The 21,933-nt window shown below is 36.0% G+C and overlaps 1 protein-coding gene across 9 annotated transcripts in view; it reads left to right on the forward strand.

Moving 5' to 3' along the window:
* Positions 1-21,933, forward strand: part of DLG2 (discs large MAGUK scaffold protein 2) — a 993,549-nt gene that overhangs the window by 755,817 nt on the left and 215,799 nt on the right. For all 9 annotated transcript variants that reach the window (XM_066175626.1, XM_066175625.1, XM_066175627.1 and 6 more), the window contains one exon: positions 11,846-11,914. In XM_066175626.1, coding sequence (XP_066031723.1) covers positions 11,846-11,914 — 69 coding nt within the window. The remainder of the gene's footprint in view (positions 1-11,845; positions 11,915-21,933) is intronic.

Raw genomic sequence — 21,933 nt, forward strand, 5'->3', positions numbered from 1 at the left:
GTTCGCTGATGAAGCAGAAAAACCTGCTTCAAATAAATGCCCACATTGATTAATAGCTGACTTGGGTATAATCAGCAACACTAGACAGCTCAGCTGCTGATCTGATGAAGACTGTGTAAACTATAATCACAACTCTAAGCCTGTTCGAGGCACAGTGACTAAGAGCTGCAGGTAGGAGGACTTATGTAGTATGTGGTAAGAGCATGGCTGTACAGGCTGTGTTGGAAGCAGAAGTTGTACAGGTTTGGTTAGGATACAAACTCACATAATGCTGTCATTGCACCATGCAGAAGAGAATTCAATTTTGAAATTTCAGATTCAGCAGTAAGAGTGAAGGTTTTTCATTTTTCATATCAAAACTTTACAACCATTTCATTTATTATCCTACTTCAGTCAAACTGTATAAGAATTCTTGTGTTACAAAGTCATCTGAAGTAAGTGATGAATTCATGAATGTCTTTGAAATCATAGGTACTGCCTAGAATACTGAGGCTCAAATGGAACTTCTCCTGGTTGTTACGTCCACAGGATTTAAAAAGGGAAATATGTAAAGAGAGGAAGTTTACTCCTGATACAAATTAAGAGTTTTTTTCCTAATGGATTTTGCTGGTCTCTCAGATACTTCTTGCAGTCATTACTCAACAATTAGCGTTCACACTGGATTACAGAAATAGGTCTTTCAGCTAGGGTACTCAGATTGTTCTTTGGAACAAAATATCAAAGATTCAAACCATTCTGACAATTATAAAAATACAGGAATCACAGTCAACTGATTCTTTTTTCTTAGTTTTTCCTTTTTTTTTTTTTTCTTGTACCATGCTACAGCGATTTGAATTATTTGGAAGAAGAGTAGAGTATTGTGTTTTGACAAAAGCAGGATTAGGCAGCAGGTGTCTGCAAAGGAAGATCATTACAATACCAAAACCAAATTATACCTTAGCAAACACAGGAGAATTACAAGACTTTGTTAGAGTTAAACCAAGAATAGCATGGCAACATAATACTATAAGCAGTTTTCATGTGAAGGCTGACTGCCACACCACATGACATCATTTTTTGTAGCATCACAACAACTGTTTCTCAAAAAGCCTCCATCTATTTAAATGTACTACTATGTATCCTTTTTAAAGAATAGCAAAACGTGGCAAATAAATTCCTAAATGATTGGAGTGGTAAATCTATTTGCTGTTGACTTAAGTCAAGCAGCGTGGACTGTTGTTTATCAATAAACTTTAAAACACAGTACTGCAATATAAAGTTATGGTTCTAAGTAATCACTATACAATAAGGGGATTTTTATAAAACTGATGTAAATATGCTCTTCAGTAAAATAGAATATGCTGTAATTTTTTCACACTGGGTTTCTTTAATTTCTTTCATGTTTTCATGTTTAAATTTTCCAGTTCTGCTATTCTTGCATTACCACTTTAAAATGAAAGAAATAATTTAAATTAGTTTAAATTAACAGTAATGCAACATTGTTGCAGCTTGGAAAATGACAGGATTTCTTCAGCTTGCACGCAGCTTTCATCTTATCTACCTTAATATTATTCCAATCACTGTAACAGTCTGGAAATGTCTTTTAGCTTTGTTTTCTTAGAGACAAGGAGATGGCAAATGGAGAGAGTAAATAGCTTTACTAAGGTCTTAACAGAAATCCTCAGTGAGACTAGGAAGTTTCAGACTTGTTTGCCAAAAGGAACAGCAAACGAATACAAATCAAGAGTACCTTGTGCAACTTCAAATTTTAGTAGTGTACATATGAATTTAAATCAGTGCAATTATCTTTCTGAAAATTTGACAGAGCTTCATTTGAGTTATAAAATCAGTGGAAAAAGGTGGAAACTACCATTTGACTTGGGAATGTTGATTCATAGACTGATTAACCAATATACAGGAATTTGGTAGTATTGTAGAGATAGTTACATTTCTAACAAGCAAAATTAATTAAAAGAGATCCTAATAAATTCATTCTAAATGATATTAGCATTTCATCATTTAAGGCTTAGGCCAGTCTATGTAGAGAATAAGATGAAGTGTGATGTGAGAAAAAATTACGTTGCATTTTCTTTTGTAAAATTCTGACAGTTTTACCTCTATTCTCAATTGTAGATATGCATATCGTAACATTTACTGTAATAAACGGGTCTGAGTTGCCATCTGTGAAATACATAAATTGAAATAATCTTTGTCAGCACTAATTTACACACGCTGCATCCACATTTATAGGGAAGAGTTTTTGTTTGCAACTGATACATACCAATCTCTGGTTTGTGTATAAAAGATTCTGCAGCTACAGTTGTTATCATAGGTTTAATAATGAGATACAAATTTAAATTAATTTAGATGCCTCAGAGAGGTAGAATGTATCCAGGCCTGTCTTTGACCCAGAAGACTAAAACAGGAATGAAACCCAAGTTCCATTTAACTTGCATACAAAAGTTCTCAGTTTTGTATCCAGAAGTAATGAGTAACAGAACCTTCACTGAGTTTCTTGATGTGTATTTTTCCACCTGTATTTGGAGAATTCCAGTGGTTAAAAAATATGATTATTTGAGAAGGTACTTTCTGTAATAGTAGACTTCCCTGGTATGTTGGAAGAGAGGGGTAACTTGGAATAAAGTAGTGTGTCGAGGGAATTCTAAACATAAGAACATATTGCCATGGAATTTCCTGCCAGTCTCTTGAATCCAAGATTTTAAATAGGGATGACCATCCAATGCATGGGCTTATCCTTCATAATTTTTTTTTCTATCATCTACGTAATCCATCTTTCATATGCAAAGTGTTCGTTAATTTCAGGTTCACATAGGTTTTCAGCAGAACTGCTTTCTCTTCAAAAATAACACATGGAGAGCTGAAGCAAAATGCTGCAATGATATAGCTCAGTTCATGTGCGCAGGATAAAAATGGACACAAGATACTCATGTTCCAAAATAGCTTCCTCATGTGACTATTTCTTTTTACACTGCTAAAAAACAATGGAATTCTGGCTTTAGTGCTAGTAAGGTTAGATGAGTTCTTGGTATAAATTCAGCTGTGACTATTTGTATTGATTGATTCATGTTTCCTTGTGTGTCCCTGTCTGTCTGTTATTCAGATGTTTTCTCTTAAGCAGCAGTATTTTAAATTTCAGTAGACCCAGTGCAATTTGGTTCTGGCCAAAATGTGTGTGAACCAAAGTAAAATAGTGCTTGCAGAGGGAAATAATTAATAGATAGCAGCAGAGAGAGACTTATTTCTAGATGAAACTCTTTATTTAAGAAATGAAACATAGAAGAAATATGGCAGTGTCTTTATTCTAAAGTAACCTTTAAATAACCCAAGAGCCTTGGGTTTGCAGGCTCACTGATGAGAAGGTTGTAATTATAGGGAATGATCCCTAACCTATATGAAATACTTGGAAAGTTTAGCAGAGGGAACTCAGGCTTTTGTTCAGGACTTCGACTATTTTATTTTAGTGATGTTAAATTAGTCACCAGAAGGATCACAGTTTGACTGTGTATCAGCTCAGTCACTTATACATGCTTACTAACTTGGAAATCTTTTAAAACCACTTTCCAATCTTTTACTCAAATGATTTATCTTTAAAGTTTGTAACTAAACAATTCATCTGAATGACTACCACAGGCACAGGGTTGAATTCTTCATAAATTCATTTCACAGTTCTTCCTTAATTAGCTAAATATCTCTTCAAAGATTGAATGTAATCACTATTTTTAAATAACTGGTGCTTTATATGTCAATTTATGAATATAAGGATTGACATAATGGAACATATAAATAAATAATATAGCATCATTCATCTAATCTAGTCTAGGGCCTATAATCAAAGCCAGGCAAAATTAATTACAAATGTGGTTAGGTAATATTACAGTCATCTTCTCTGGGAGATGCTTATGCCTGACACTTCCACTGGGAGTAACCCCAGAATGAGAAAAATTAATAGAGTTTTAATTTTTTTTCATGTCTTGTTTTCATGTATACTTCATCCTTAGACCCCATGGTATAAGACACTCAATGTTTCCCATGAAATGCCAAGTCCAACTTCTAGCAAGTTAAAATGGTTCAAAAATCATGATTCGTATAGACTAGATTCGAAGCTGAACTTAAACTGTTCAATTACTTCAGTATTCATCTTTCGTTTTGACAATACAGTCTTTACACTTCTGCATTTTCTAATTGCCATTCCCTGCTGTTTTTCTTTGTCCTGTTGGAATGTTGTTGATGTGCATTGTGTTACTTCTGCGTTTGCTTTTTTCTCTTTGTGTATTTTTCTAGGATTGTTGGGTTTGTGCTTGGTGTAGCTGCAGATGCACACTTGCATGCTGGGCTGCTTTGAATGACAGAGGAAGTGAGACTAAATAGCTGCTTATGTAGGATTACATTCTCACCTCTGCTCTGTTAAAAAAAGACGTATTCAACCCATATTTCCAGCTTGCACAGAGATAATGTATATCCAGATAGGAAGGATAACATTATCAGAAGGTGTCACACTGGTGCAGTAAACACAGTGTCCGGAGTAACTGCAATATGGAGTGTACTTTTCTGATAAATTTTAAATTGTAAATTAATACTCTCTGTTGTGATAGTCCTATTTTTTTTTAATGAGCCACTTCTGTGGAAGCTGAGGGTACTCCTTGTCTGTAATTCAATGCAATGCATGCACAAAGGTTAGTAAGCACAGAGAAAATTAACTTGGTCTTATATGATATTGAACTTAAATTTCTGTAGGATTTTTAAAAATTTTTATTATTCAAATATAATGATAAAGCACTTTATAACATATAGAAGTGTTTAATAATGACATGGTATGGTTAGACAGTTTTTCATTGCTGTTTTAAATCACTTTAATTTCCATATACTTTATCGTAAATGAGTAAAATTTAGTGCAATGATTCCAGCATAAGGAGAACTTTATGTGCTTTATTTCCTTTGGATGGAGAGGGATAGAAACTTTGCAAATTAGTTTAATGGGTTGATGTTATTTTAAATCTTATCATTAGGCTTATTTATCTGTGATTTCCCTACCCTTTAAAAAACAAGCAGATGTAGTACAAAAGTCCCACTTTTGTGGGACTTCTGAAATTATTTTTCAAGTGTCCTTGTGAGTGCAAAGAAAGTTCATTTTGTTAACGACAAGGTTGCTCTGACAGAGTTCTATGTTAAAACCACATTATGCTCTCTCTTTTTGGATCCTGGATTGGAATTAAAAGTCTCTGATTCCTGAAGGGAGCTCTCAATGTTCTTTTCAGTGGAATTCCTAACTTTAGATGAACTTCTGTGGACTGTGGTGAAAAAGTACGCGAAAATGTGAGGTTTTCCAGATTTTTCAATTGCTTGTTTAGCCGGTTGTTTTCTTATACTCTTACTGAGTACCTATCTCCCACAAAATTTTATTTGGACAAAAATGTATTTCATTTAGTGCTATTGACAATAATAAGCCAAGTCATCTAAAAATTCTGGTCTTAACACTTTCTGAGACTCAAGGCTTGCTGCCTGTTAGCATTGTTAGGAATAATTTACTAATGTAGAATATTTCAGAATTTGTGATGTATTCACAGACTATAGAATAGATGAACTTTTCCTTTAGACAATAGGAGCAGTTTTCGTACTGAAAAACTTACCCAATAATTTATTTTTTCCTCTTCTGCCTTCCTTGCACAATGCAACTGTTAAATACATGTCTGATGTGCAATTTGGTATTTTTGGATTGCAAATCTTACGATTCTTCCTATTGTGCCTATATGATTTTTTCCAAAACTGCTGAGCTAGCTCTTGGTTTCTGTCCAAGTTTTGCCAAAGTTCCTTAAACGTGAACCCATTTTTTCAAGCCCTTCCCAATGTCTTTTGACATTTGCTGAAACTGCAAAGGAAGTTTGATGCACATACTTTAGTTGTTACTTGCATGGAGACCTAATGATGTGTTTTATTGTGGCAGCAACGCACAGCTCTAGAAATTCATCAGAAATGGGGTTTATGGGACAGTGGTGACTGCTGGGTGTTGCACCTGCTGCAGAACAGCTACTGATGGAAGTTGTGCTCTGTACTCCCTGTGAAAGACTACGTGTAAGGGTGTATTCCTGTGCTCCAGGGAGAGATCAATCACCATCACAGGCAAAGCAGGCTCAACTCAGTGAAAGTAATGCAATTAAATCAGAGTAGGGTAGTGAGAAATAAAACCAAACCTTAAAACACCTCCCCCCAACCTTTCTTTTCCTTCTGGACTCAACTTCACTCCTGATTTCTGTACTTGCTTTCCCTGAGTGGCACAGGGTGACAGTGAATGGGGGTTGTGGCGAGTTCATTGCAGCTTGTGCCTGCAGCTTCAAAAGCCCTAGTGCTGGAGAGAATTAGGAGTGATAGTAACAGGAAATGAGGTACAACATTTCAGTGTTGTGATGTGGAAGTGCATAAGCATCATGCCAAAGAGTAGGAAGGAGGGTGACAGCTGCCTTCTCCATGAGGCACTGCAAAACCAGCATTGTGTTGGGCGTGGTACCAGGCACCAGGAGCTGTAGGTGATTGGGAGGCCATGCGGAGTGCCTCGAGAAGTTTCCTGCACTTTCTAAACAAACATTGCCTATTTAAATTCATGAAAACAGCACTGCGTCCTCTTCCACAGCTGTAATTAGAGACAAAATCAGATGTTATGTTCATGGATCATTTACATCCAATACTGCTTAAGCAAGTGAGAGTGTTGGATTTTCCTTCTTCTACCATTATCCCTTTTTTTTCCTACACACCTCTACATTTTTCACTTGTTCTAAATATTTTGTCATGTAAACCTCAGTCCCGAGCTGGTATAATTCTCAAACTAACTTCATCAGGGAGTACTTCAGCTCCCAGAAACAGCTTTATAACTCCTCATAATCATTACAGTATCATAAATAATAATGATAGCAATAATAGTAACAGTAGTATTATAACTGAGGCTAGTAGGAAGACTTAAGCTTACTCTTTTTTCTTTTTCTTTTTTTTTTTAAAATACTAATTGAATGTCTTGGAATGCTGTGAAGATTTAAGCACCCCACTTCTAAAAACCCAAAAGTTTGTCCAAAATATGAACAATGAACATAATCAGTTAGGATTGGATTAGGTTTTTCTAACAGTTTTCACTCACTATCCCTAATTTACTCAATGCCGAGTTCTTCACAATACTTTGAGTCTGTATGTACCCTATATAGGAACTTTACTTGTGGAACAGCTTTAAAAATATGTCCTCTCCACTCCTTTAAACAGCATTCCTAATTACTTTGAGTTCCCCCCACATCATTCTAAAACACTTCTGCTGTTTTAAATACCATATCTCAAGCCGAAAGAACAAATCCTCTCAAATAAGCAAGATTTTTATGTTTAAAAGGTTATCATTATCTCCTGCAATTACCTCAGCCATAAGGAAGTGTATTTGAAGTCAGTGGATGTTTCACCTCTCTGAAGATCAGGTACCTGACTTAGGCACACTGCTAACAAAGGTGGATAATGAGCTTTATTCCAGGAACTGAAGTATTCGTCTGAATCACAGCTCTACCTTGCATTCTTCCTTATTGCTAAATGATGCTGGTTTAGGGCTGCAATAACTCAGATACTTTAAGTCACAGAATGTGGCTAACCACTTCTTTGTGAACACTGTTCAGGGAAGGGAGACAGGGAGGGAGGAACAAGTTAACAACCTTTTTTACTTTATTTGTGCAAGTGAAATTACCTCAGAGAACCTGAATAGAGATGTAGCATGGCCCTTTTTCTACATATTTGTAGGCAGAGTGACAGCCTAATCCTTCATTTTGTTACTTTTCTGTTTTCCAATGAGTGGCTATTTAGCCTAGAAATGCTATTTGTACAATAGATGTACAGATGCCATTTTAAAAATGGAGTTATGTTGCTAAAATCCTCACTGCATGTGCCTGTGCATGAAAACAGCGTTACATCTCATGTCTGGCTTTGTTACCTGAGGGTGATCTGAACACAGCAGGGTTGAATGTTCTATTCCCTGAAGTTTCCTATTTGCCTCTGATGGGAGACTGTCTGGTTAGTTTGACACTTCTAATTTGGGTCAGTAACTGTCAGTACTGGATATTATCAAACTGTTTGTAGCTGAGATAAAATTTATGCCAAAAAAAAGCAATCTCTGGTTTTCTAATTAATCCCACAGGAGTGCAAAAACTCATTTAAGTTAGGAGTTTAACTGTTGGCAGCATCAGGAAAAGCTGGTTTCACTTCACTGAGCTGAATTACAGCTCTACATTAATGAAATTAAAGCATGTTGCCTTCCTAAACTCTTGCATCCATCAAATCAAAGGCTTAGAAGCTTTATAAACAACTGCAGTGCCACCTTCAATCCTAGACATAAGAAACAATATGCTGAGAATACATCATAAAAACAAATAGTATTAGCATTCCCTTCACTGGTCTCCGGTGGAATTTTTTCAATATTGCATTTATCACTCTTTTTTTTGTTTTAGTATTGTGAATGACAAAGAATAACTCAGAGCTCTAGTTCTGGGTTTGGTAGTGGTGTTGTTTGTTTTGGATTTTTTTTTTCCTGCAGAGAACATATTGATAGACAAATGGAGTTTGTATATTTTTTCTTCTGTGTGGCAGTTTGGAAATTGGTATCTGAAGAATGGCTGCTCCAAAGCCATTGTTCAGAGAGGTCTCTACCCAGCCTGTGCCATGGCTGCTTCGCTGCTTCTTTATGAGAAGTTGCAGGTCAATTGACTTAGAAAGCAAATAACTTTATTGCTATCACTTTTGACTTGTCAAAATAAAGATACATGGAAAGAAAAGGGTTCCTAAATTAGGGCTATAGCAAATAGAGGACATCTGTTCTTTGTTGATAGAGGTTGAGGGTTGGGAGAAGAAATCTAATGACTTTTCTGGTACTCTCGTTGTAAAGACAGTGTGTCTTGGTTTTATCCAAAAAAAAAAGAGAAGAGAAAAAATTTTGGATTGTAATAACCTTATTTGTTCTACTCTCAATGCAACAGGCAGGCTTTGGGATGAACTCATTTGACCATCATGAGTCTGATCCCTTAATGGTGGTTTGTCTATATTTTTTCATTATAGAAGTTTGAAACACAATAAATATTTCCTTAACATGATTGTTTCATCCCATATAGAGGTTTCACTGGCGTATTGTGTATGGGTGGAAATGTCATTTGGTAAGGGAAGGTGGTGGTTCATCTGATCCCTGTGGGGAAAGAAGGGTGTATGATGCTGCCTCCAGTTTCAGCATCACCCACACAGTAAAAGTGCTGTCAGAGCTTTCTTGGCCTAGAACAGAATTAATGCTAAGGAGACTGGCTGCTCACCTTTTTGTTTCTATAATACTTATTGAGATTATTATTTTCATAATAAACAGTTTAAAAAATACGTGAACACCAGGCTGCTCTATTTTTTGTATTTAATGAAGCCATGAAATGGTTAGCCTTGTCTGAGAAACAAGTTTAAAACAAAAAGCAACTTAAACCCATTAAAAAGAGAGGTTGGATTCTTTGCTCCCAGTTTTGCATCTTATTATTAATTTACAATCTCATTCTTTATTCCTCCACTCTTACAAATTGTCTTACAAGAACAGTATATTCCCCTTATCTCTATGAACTAAAATAAAATGTATTTAAGTTAAAACTGGTCTTTACAGGATGTAAGATTCTTTTCTTCAGGGAAAATCCATCTTGTGTATTGTGTATTTCCAATGGAAATATTTTATGTTATTAAAGCTAGTAGGAAGTTCATTCTATATCATTTTAGAGAAATAGTAGCATTTTTATAGGCCTAAATGTCAAACTTTGAATACTTTGATCTGTCAGTTTAAAACTATGCCACTTACATATCTCAGTAGGGATATGTTTAGGCATTCATCACAGAAAGTGTTGGTAGCAGTAACTCAAAAGCTTTGTTTCTTCTGTGCTGCAAAAGACACGTCAAATGCACAAGTGTATTAAGCATGTGATGAAAACAGCTTCTTTCTGCTGGTTCCATCAGTTTGATAGAATTCACTGGGAGATTATCTCTTCAATAAGTCAGATAGGAATCATATCAGACTATTATTCTGTCTCCAATAGCAACTTGTGTCAAGCAATGATTAAACTGCATTTTAGACTTTAAGGTGTCATTGTAGTCATGATGATACCTTAGAAGGCAATGACTTGTATCAAGCATCAAACGTGATTTTTATAATTATGTAAAAGAAAATGAGTTTTCGTATCACCAGTTCTGAACTATTTTCATGAAAGAAGGTGAGGGCTCATTTGAATACTGTGTCACAAATCCCTAGGATTGGAAAAGGTTTTCTAATGGGTGGAATATTGCAGATAGATGAGCCCCTCACTTTGCAGGAGTGGGGTGTAAAGTTCCTTTGTACATGCAAACTTAACATGGGATTTTAACCAATATTCATGTAATATTCTGCAGTGTTTGTCCAACTCAGCTATTCTGTTCACACCATGATCCCAGAAACTTGCAATACTCCTAAAGAAGTTTTGTTATAAAACAGACAAAAACCTCTGCAGCTGTTCTTAGAAGGGGAATATACTTTTCCACAAACCTTCTGAAACCTTCTCAATAAGGATGAATTCTTTACTAACGTAAAACAAGAGCACAATTTTCACAACGGAAGTTAGCAGGAGGCAGCAGGACTTTTGTTTGTCCAGTGACATGCATCACAACTCCATGGGCAACACACAAAAAACAAAAGAAACAAACAAAAAAAGACATCTTTTCTGTCAGACAGTACTGACTATGCTACAGGATGAAATTCATGTAAAATAGATGTGTTGTTCACTAATGTCAAATGAAGTAGTTTTTACTGAAAATAAGATGTGTTGCTTTTGAACAAGCAGCTTGAGATATATGCAAAGCTTGAAAACAAGACAAAGTCTTCAGTTATTAGAATCAGTGATATAAAACTGACATAAAGATTTATTTTTATTGTGTACTTTGCATTATTAATACTGGGCCTCACTGTGTGCTGTAGTCATTTAAACTAATCAGAAAATACACCCAGATGCTTCTGCTTTTAATATTTTATTTAAACAGGTTGTCTTGGATAAGTAGTACAATTTATTATCACAAAACTGCCTTTGACTGATGCTTTGTTTTATTCATTTGTATTTACAATACTATTATCCCATAGTATAATACTGAAATCAACACATACTGTGTATTTCGAACATAATTATTATTAATCATGTCAGTATAACATATGAGAAGCCATTAGACGTCAAAAATCAAAATTAATCAAAAAGGTTTTTTTCAGAGTATCTGTGTTTTGCTATAGAAAAAATATTTTTTTTCTCTGAATGTTGTGTCCTAGAGTAATAAAAAATCCATGTGGGAAGACTCAAGCTGCTTAAAATATGATAGAACTAATGTTGAAACATCAGTGTGCAATTCTAAGGAATGCATGTCATCTTTTACTGAGAAACATTGAGAATTAGATTGATTACATTATCATTTGCTGATTTACCTTTTGCTCTGAAATTTAATTTGCATTGTATGTTTAGTATATTTAGTGGAATAATTAGCATTTAAGTTATTTTAAATTACTAAACTCTGTGTGTGAATATTTATGTATTTAAAAAATTAGTAGGAAAGATGGGAGGAGTTACTGTCTTAATTTTCTGCTATAATGAGAAATGAAAGCTGAATTTAAACGAGAGGTTGAACAATTAAGCGCTTTTTGAACAAATGGGTAGCACTGAAGTAAAAATGCTTTAGACACGTGTAAAACAATCTGATTGTTGTATCTCTTTTGGCATTAGCTATACTGTTAGAGACAATAAGAGCAAGAGAAACTTCTATATCTTTAACAAATGCTTTTCTTTATTCTTCCTTGGCCGTACAGTCATTCCCAGCACAGCACTGCAACACGTCCACCCACAGTGAGCTTGCAGCGGACCATTTCTGTGGAAGGGTAAGATCATTGTCTGTTGAAGCTGCTGTAGAGGTTTCAGATACCACTGAACTACCACTGATACCAGAGGTGTCAAGTACCCCTAAACTACCCACATATACAGAGCTGTTCATTAGATGTGGGTTTGCACACCACGGTGTTTAAGTCTGTGGGATGAAGCAATGAAGTTTCAAATTAGTGCTGATCCTTTCTTGGTACTTACACGGAAAGGTCTGTTTTTCATGGAAATGAGAATATCTGTCATGGAGATATATTGGATACCATTTCTTCAATTCATCTCACTTGACTAGTGTTAGTATTTACTTGAGTTAGCTGTAAAATCTTCTCACTTCTCATGGAAAAGCCCAGTGGAGTCTTTCTCTGTTTTCTTAATGTGTGCGTGAGTTCTTTTTGACAGACCAGTGGCCAAAACTAAGGATGGGGAAGTACTGATAGAAAATATTTATCCTGTGCTGGTGAACATCTGTGTACAGAAGTGTGTTAACTGTAGAACACAGTTCTGGGTGCACAGCTGTCTCAATTTTAACTAAGACAATGGTGTAAAATGCGAATTATTCACAGCTATTAATGTTCTTGCATCTTCACTGTATTAGAAAGGCTGATATTTAACACAGGAACATAGATTCTGTTTACACAGACTGGCATGGTCTAAAAAAATGTCAATTTTTTTTATCCCCTCCCATAGAAATGTGGAACTCTGTAGGCATGGGTAATAACTTATCTTAGGCTGCTCTCAGTTCATATTTTAAAGCTTTTCTTTCTTGTGATAAAAGTGAGAGTATACATTTTCCACAGAGGAAAGATGTCATCTAGTTGTCCTTTAGTTTCTGTTACAGTTGTTTTGTTCTGTTTAGTTTCTGTACAGTTGTGGTGCAGTCAGAAAATAAAGTGGTCAATCTGTAAAATAATCCTGTCCTAAGTGAAGCCTGAAATGGTTTTCTCAAAAGTCTCAATTTTTAATTTCTTATCTAGATCTATGACTTTAAAATATGATGGTTTAAAATATGTAACACAGCTGTGGTAATTATTCATTGAAAATTAGATTGAATAATGGAATTATGCAGGAAAAGTGCATGTGGCTCAAGGGCTATCGTCTGGAAGATAGTTCTGTAAAGAACCCCTCATCATCATCCAGCCGCCATGCATGAAACAGGACCAATTTTAAGGTAGATCAGGGTCTTCCCCAGTGAAGGTGCGACTGTCAAAAATGTGGAAATTGCTCAAGTCCTGGACAAGCAGCCTCAGTGCTTAAACAGCCTCCTTTCAGATTTCTTTTCTATATCTCTCCAATCCAAAGAGAGAGTCATAATAAATTCCCCTGACTCTACTTCAAATCATCTCATGAATAAATTGATGTTTGAAATAAAACTGAGCTTCCAGAACAATTTGAGTGGTGAAAAAGGAGGGGGAGGGGAAGAAAAAAATAATTTGCTCAATTGAGATTTAAGGAAGGAAATTCTATTATTATGTCTGTGGCTTGGTCTACTGGACCAATTCAGGAATCATCCTGTAGCTTTACACTCAGACTTAAATTTGGAAACCAATCTGTCTAAATAAACTTTTAGATAAATTGCAGAATCTGTACTGGCCACACAGTACGTATGCACACAACTTGCATATATTGTGTGTGAATCATCAGAGTGCAGAAAATCTGCAATTGATACCACAGGTCTCCTGTTGTTCAGGAGGTAGAAGAACATCAGCTGGTAATTGTTACTAATCAACTTACACTGCATCATATTTCAAAAGTAGGGCTGTTAGCCTATTCCACTGCTGAGCAGAAATGAGTAATCAGCTCAGCCCTAAATATTTCATTATGTTAAAGCTAGATTTACTCTAATGTTTTTGTGGAGTCCATGCTGCTAAGTAGGTTTACAGCTAAGATAATTTGAGGTCAAAACAAAGTTATTTTTCTCTTTTAGGAACTATGTTCCTATCAGTAGAATCCTATATTTAGGAGAACCACTATATTGCTTTTGAGATGCACTTTTTAAACAGCTGCTTTACCTGCAAGGCATCCCTGGCACACGCTGACATTTGTACCCTGCATGCTGGCCCTCTCTGACTGACTGTGGAGTCACTGAAGTGATATAATTATTGGGTCCCATGAATGAAAAATTGCATTTGGGAGGGTTAAGGAAATACAGAGGAAATTGCACTTGCTGGCATTTAGTCCTTTCCACCCTGTTGAATATGTGATAATAGAGCTGGCCAGAATATATTTTTAAAGAACTTGAATGGCTTTTTTTCAACAATGTGATGGATGAGCACATAAAACAATTTAATTTTTTGTTATAGAGGGCTTTTGTAGATTTCATGTCCAGCAACAAAATGAGTGGCCAGGTGGGAAAAATAAAGACATCTTTAAAGATTATTTTTCCTTTATATTCAAGCCATATAGTCTTCACAGTGTAATAACTGTACATGAGGTGTACAGATTTATTCTGTGTTGTTTCGAGTTTTTTGAAGTGATTTTAATGAATAATCTTAGCTGTGACTATCCAAAACAGGAAAAATATTGGTTGAAAACAGCCCTTGTTTTTTTGAAATCCTGCCATACTTGCACACAAAGCTTTAATGTTAGTGATGTCTGACAGCTATTCTCTCTGCTTTTGGCATCCCCACTAAACTGAATTTTGTATGCTACTAGCCAGCTCTTAGAAACTGGGATTTCAACTTATTTGATCGAGTCTTTTTGACTTACCAGTGTGTCTGAGTATCTGGAACACATATAAAAATATTTATACATAAATAAACACCATTTGAATCATGAGTAAGGATAAGAATTTTTATTCTGAATGGGACAGATATTACAAAATGCTTTTTGTTTCAGAAGTGTCTTCTATAAAGTAATTTCAGATGCTTGCTCCTAGCAGCCTGTGTATTGATATTTTGAAACATGGCTTAGAGGCAGTGCTATTTTTAGGAGTTCTCTGAGCGTTTGAATAGTTCCTGTCTCCTGGTAGTGCAATTCTCTTGCCTCTCACCAGTTCCATCTCATCCAGCTTTGTTTACAAACTGGAAAGCTGGAGCATTCATAGTAAATGGAGCTATTGAATGCTGTAAGTAATAGTTTTTGGAGCATCAGTTTCAATATGGAACCAATAGTTTTTGAAAGCAAGATGCAAAGCAAACCTTTCTAGTATGGAGTTGTCTATGCTGGGTGTAGCAGGTGATAGAGAGATGCAGGTTTCAGGATTTATTTTGATTATTAGCATGTAAATAATATACCTCCTTGAACAGGAAAGAGAGATAAGTGATTATGTGAGACAAAGGATAAATGAACAAGCAGACAGGAATAATCATCCTTTATAGAGATAAAGAGTATATTAGCTGTCCTATATTATATCTCTAAAAATCAGTGAGGTTTCTCAAACCCAGGAGACAGACTGCTGTGCATTTGAAGTAAATGTCAGGTGTCAGTAAAAATGCAGATCAGTTTTTCAAATCAGAAAGATTATTCCTGTATGCCAATTCCATCTTGCAATCTGCAAGCAGAAAACTTGTCCTGGTGTGCATGCTTTCATTTCTCTACAAAAGATAAAATGAAAGATTGCTGAACTCCAGAGGGCTTCCTACATAACAAAACCAGTTGCAAAATATAATCCATGTGCAATCACACATGCTTCAGTCAGGTTGAAACTTGGCTCCCAGTAGGCTCCCTCTTATACTTAAAAGTTTGTGACAATTTAGGCATGATGTTTGCAGAATAATTGCATTAAAATTGTAGTCAGTATTAGAATTAGAATAAACGATTGCTTTTACATTTTCAATGAATAAGAAATGCCAAGGTATACATAGTCAAGTAAATGGACAAAACACTTGTTTCAAGCAGATAGGGTAACTTTAGTAGGCAAAGTGGTATTTTGCTAAGTAATCTGATAAGTGTACATATTATAGGCTGAGTGCTTAGTTGTTAGTATACCAATATTTGGTAAAATGAAAATAAATCACTAATCAATTGGAAGGCCAAAACATTGTTTCAGTTTATGTGGGCAAAGTTACCCCTCTGGACTGTGACCGTGAATGTGAAAGCAGTAGATAAGAGGAAGGCTTCCTTTTTTTTGTTCTTTTGAATCATAATTGAAAGTAGGATGACACTAAATAAAGTCATTATCAGGGATCAGACCTCACAGGGTCAGGTGTAACACTGGTGTGCGCAGGTGCCATGAGGTGGTGAAGGATTGGGAACTGAGAAAGGAAGGTCTGCGGCTCCCTTCCGCTGCCAGGTCCTGGTGCTTTGGTCACTGCAATAAAGGCAAATGAGAGGGAGGGCTAGGGAGGAAAGCAAGGGCTGGAGCTGTTTCACATCATAAAGGAAAGATTTTGCCAAGCCTAAGAGAGAATAACGAGGAGAAAAGTAAAAGCCAAGATGCAATAGAAGTGCTATTAAAATAAAACGATAGATGAGAGCAGTACAGACAGATTTTTCTTCTGTGTGAAACAAGAGCTGTAGAAATATGAAAGAAAATCTGTATAAAGAAAGCTTGGTTTCACCAAAAATCTAAGCTTTTTAAAAAGGTGTATGTGAATACTTCAGGCCTTCAATGATTTAGAATTTCGTATTGTCTCTTGTTTGATTAATCAGATTTTAAACCATCACACACCAGCACATACTCTGTCCCTCCAATCTTCCTGTGTTCAATGCTGTGAAGAAGAATGAACAATCTATTTGAACCACCTTTTTTTAGTTCTTTCCACTGTGAATGTCCTTAGGTTGCCAGGAGTAAACACACAGGTATTTATCAAAATTTTTTGAAGCATGAGAGGAAAATTGGAATTATTGTCGTGAAAAAGAAATGTCTTGATAGCCAAATGACTCTAAGGTAACTTAGTGCTCACACTGTGGATTGTCAGAAGCCAAATATATTTATACTGCTCAAGAGAAGAGGCCTTGCAGATTAGATTTGGGGTGGGTTCTTTCAGAGAATCACAGAATGGCTTTGTTTGGAAGGGACTTTGAAGATCACCCAGTTCCAAGCCCCCACCACGGGCAAGGTCCTCTTCCACTGGGTTGCTCAAATTCCCATTCAACCTGGCCTTGAACACTTCCAGGAGTTGGGCACCCACAGCTTCTCTGGGCAACCTGTGCCAGTGTCTCACCAACCTCACAGCAGATACATTCTTCCTCATATTTAATCTAAATCCACCCTGTTTCAGTTTAAAGCCATTTCCTGTTGTCCTATCCCTGTGTCCTCTTCTCCCTGATAGACTAATGTGACTTTACCCAAATAATGCAACTTCTTGCAGCTTCACCTTCCTCTCCTGCTATTTGCTGATTCAAGTAGCTGCTATGAGTTATCTTGCACTATATAAGCGTACAAAGGTTGTGGGCCCTGACTTGTATAATATGCAAGTTGTATATATTTGTATAATATACAAGATGCTACCCTAATACAAGCAGTAAGATAAATATTCTTCTGGGCTTTCTGTGATCTGTGTTACCATAACACCAAAACGACATATGCATGAATTTATGTATGCTTTCAACATCCTTTGTGAAGAAAATGGCAGTTTGGGAGGAGGAGGAAAGGCAAAAAACCAACAATGAAAAAGAAAAAAAAATTAAAAAGCCAAAAAAGCAAAAAAACCTGCAGCCAAATCAAGATCAAAGCCATGGTTCTAAGCCTCTGCAGATTTGAGATACCTCATTGATTGTATACCACCGAAGAAATTCCTAAGGTCTGTTATCTGAAAACACCCAGTGTTGCTTAATATTTCTGTAGGTATTTCAAAAAGCAAAAAACCGTGTCAGCACTCCAATTTTATAGGTGGTACAAAAGAAACAGGAAGACAAAGCTGTGTCAACTGACTCTTTTCTTTAATGTTGCCAGCAGCACAAAATAATCAATTTAATCATGGATTTTCTTTCAATTAATTATTATAAGAATTACTTGTTTTTAGAAAGCACTTCCCCATCATTTATCAGTCCAGTTTTAATCTCTTAAATTAGATTTATAATTACCATGAATTCCAGTCTGTAGAAGAATGATAGTAATAGTCACATTTTTGTCTTGTCATTTTCTGTTTGTTAAAAGTAAACTGATCAAACCAAATATTCAGTACAAATATAGTAAATAGAAAGCCCTTGCTGTTTTCAAGATAGTGATCAAATTAAACATGCATAAACAAAAAAAACCTGTTGAGGAAAGAAAGGCTGTATTTTGATTTATTTTTGGTCATTACATTTTTATGAGAGAAGATATTTCCTTAAGTGTTGACATTTTACCTGCTGGTTTGTTACTGCTTATTGTTTTCAAATATTAATTTAGAAATCCTTTGCTCTTACATCAGGCCTGCAATTTATAACGTGATTTACAGAATCTGATCTGATGCATTCCTTAAAGCAAGTAACCAAGTCCATCCAAATTGATTCTGCCATTGATTTCTCAGCCTGTAAATTAGTGTGGATTGCAGCACTTCATTTGCTCCTTTACTCCTGGATCTATTAATGTAAATCTTCCTTTCTTCTTTCCCTACCATTTTATTTCCTTCCCCGTTCTCCTTTACAGAGGCACTGTCTCCCTTTATTCTGATTTCTTTTTTTCTTTCCTTTCTCTCCTTTCTTTCCTTCTTTCCCTTCTCTGTTTCCCCCCTCCCTTCTGCAGCCTTCTGTCAGTCCAGGAATGTTTTCATCTCACACTCCTTTCTAATTTCTGCTTGATTTCCCCTGCTGCTCTGCTCTGTTTGTATGTGGTATAGAGCTGCAGGAGGGTATAAAACATGCACACACCAAATTAAAGTGCTAGTACGCTTTGTTAGCACCTACAAAGTTACCTTCAGCTGTATTTATCACAGAGGAAATTGTAAATGGGATAAATAGTTAAAGCTGGAGGCTGAAACATGAATTTCAGAAACACTGGATGTCAGACTGCTCCTTTTTCCAGGGTAGCTACAGAGTGCCATCTATTGTCTCCAAATAAAACATTTTCATAGAATATCCTGAGTTGGAAGGGACCCACAGGGATCATTAAGTCCAGTCCCTAGCCTTCACAGGACACCCCAAGAGTCACACCATGTGCCTGAGAGCATTGTCCAAATGCTCCTTGAACTCTGTCAGGTTTGGCGCTGTGACCACTTCCCTGGACAGCCTGTTGCAGCACTCAACTACTCCCATTTTAAAATAAGTTCAGCCTTAGTTGCTGTTTCCTGCAGACAGCGACACATTTGGAGTGCATTGACTGCAAGAAAGCATCATTCACATTCGAGTTGGTTTTTTTTTTCAGTTCTCAACTCTCCCATCATCGTGTCATCTTAAAGTGTTTGATTCCATCACTACCTTTACAGCATTTATCTGCATTTTGTCTTGAGTTCTCTCATGTGTACTGGAACTACAGGCAAAGGAATTTTTCCTGATGTTGTTTCCTACGTATTCATGAAAAATTGGAACAGCTGTTCTTAGACCTCCTTAAATATCATATTAAGGGTTGACTGTAACTTTTACACCAGGCGATAAAATATGTAACATCTTCATCTTCAGCTTAAGACTTTTCAGTCAGTGTTGATAAAGCATTGGCGGGTAACTAATTGCTGCATCACTCTTAAAAGATCACCTGGGCAGTGGCTGGTATTGTAGTTGGTTTCCTTAGGAAATATTTTTCCTACTTCAACTTCATAAACTTTATATCAACTTTTTTACCATCATAAGCCCTTTTTTTGGTTGTCATTCTAAGTACACTATGCAAGTGTGAACAATTACACCTTTTTAAAACATATATATTATATTAACGTGAATTGGCATATACCTTCTACTTCCTTTAGGTCTTGTAGTACAGTAATGGCTAAAGGTTATTTTTCTAATGACAACAGCTCTTAGGTGTTCTTGAGTCCACCTTTCAGATTCTGCAGGGTGCTCAGATATGAAAGAAATACAAAGACACGTTAAGGATGGTCAGCCTCTATTCAGCCAAATGTGAGTCATGACCAAAGCGACCTGATTAGGTAAAAGAGCAGGGGCAGAAACCCATTGCATTCTAATCACAGCTTCTGACCTTTTCCTGTTATTGTCTGAACTTCCTCTGAACATAATCATCCAAGAGCAGAATGTGAATTTTGCTGTCAAAAGGCCAAATTTATAAAACAGCACTGGCAGCATTTTAGGCATAAATCTGCTGACTTGATCAGAGACAGGGATTAATAACTGGGCCAGCATTTTGTTGAGCTGAACAGCTTACTATTCAGTAGATACCCAGTTGTATTGACCTAGTTTTGCCCATGGTCCTGGCTTTCAACTATTTGATCCAAGCTGCCTGTCATATGTGAAAATACTCATTCTTATTTTGAACAAGATCTCTTCTGATTTCTCACCAGCAGAGCATGCAAATGTATTGGTTTGACTTTGCTGTCTCTTTTTTCCTCAGTATTCTGGTAAATAATAAATGGCAGTTGCTCAAGTCTTGCTAAGGATTTCTGATGTGTAGGACACAAAGATGACAAGTGTCACCGTATCATTTTGTGGATGAGGAAACTGAAGCTGGGAGAACAAATGAGTTGCCAAGAACACTCAGCAGTGCATGGGCTAAGCAGAGAAACCATGCTTTCAGCTCACTGTCCTAGTTCTGCTCCAACCCCCAGGCCACACTTCTAATTAAAAACCTATTCGACTTCTTAGATTCTGGATCACATTATGTCTACTCTGCACATATTTAACAAGGTGTTAAAGGAGTTGGTACAAGGCAAATCAACAGCAGTGATGCAAAAGAAAAAAACCCCTCTACCTTTATTTTCTGATTCTTAAAAATACTTCAAGAATACACAAACTCAGTATAATATATATTTTGCTTACAGCTGTATTTTTAACTGTTTTCTGACTTTACAATGTTAAAAAAGTCAAGAGATGAAGGACCATACAGAGTAGGACTAATACTTTGCTTTAGTCTTCTCTTTCAAAAATATGAAACTTCAGTATCAAAAAGCTCAGATGTTATTTTCATCATAATCAAGTTGGGAATACCATTTGAATATTAGCACTAGGCAAAGATTAGCAAATACCTGTGATTTCAGAAGTATCATGTGAAGATAAAGTCTCCATGTATCCATAAGATTAAACTCATTTCAAATAAGGCATCCCTCAATCACTTCTGTTCCTTTTTTCTCTGTTCTTTAAAAACAGAACAGAAATGAAAGATGTATTTGTGTGATGCAGAACTGGACTATATTATGGAGGAAAGATTGAATCTTTTATACAAGAAACATTCTGTAGAATGTGTGTTTTTGTTGCTGGCAAGTTTTATTTATAAACTTAAAGAATGGGTAGAACATCCTATTTCTCTGGGACGAGTTACAGACACTTATATGTATGTGTTTGGGAGACTTGCAGGGCTGGGCCTAAAGTTTATACACCATAATTTAACAGCATTTATGCTTTTTCTGAAAATTAAATTGTTAGAGGGATTTGAAATGGGGTAAGTACCAATAAACATGGAGTGTGTGTATGCATATTTGCTTGTGTGTGCTTGTGCATCCAAGGGAGAGCCAGCTCTGAGGCCTTATATGTAGAGACTGGGAATAAGAATATTTGGGACCCTTTCTCAAGGATGCTACCTTGATTGCTTAGGAAAGTTATCTATTTCTGGAAATAATTATTCCCATCAGTAAATTGCATGTTATGTTTACATCCTCTGGGTCATATTTTCAATTTAGAGATGAAAAGAGCTGTGTGAGATATGCCTGTTATTATTTATTGATTTCTATCATAATTAATAATTTTTTAATTATTGAGTGTGACAAAAGCAGGTACCCCTTGGGCTGGTTCAGTGATAAAGTTGCAGTGTGACTTAACAAGCGCATGACCCTGATAATGTCAAACCAAAGTTTTTAATGAGATTCTGCTGTATTAGCTTGATCATGTAAATGTTATTTGCTCCAAATCTGTCACGATCAAATACAACTTCCATTGCTTTGCTTGGAGTTGTAAGTTTTTTCTTTGTTCATTTGTTGCAAAACCAAGACTAGAACTTAAAATAAAAAGATTGATTATATATTCAGATTGATTCTACCTGGATATTTAATATTGCTAA

This window comes from Chamaea fasciata, unplaced genomic scaffold (assembly GCF_029207755.1).
Source record: "Chamaea fasciata isolate MVZ Bird 193981 ecotype frontalis unplaced genomic scaffold, bChaFas1.0.hap1 SCAF_2, whole genome shotgun sequence".
Classification (NCBI taxonomy): domain Eukaryota; kingdom Metazoa; phylum Chordata; class Aves; order Passeriformes; family Sylviidae; genus Chamaea; species Chamaea fasciata.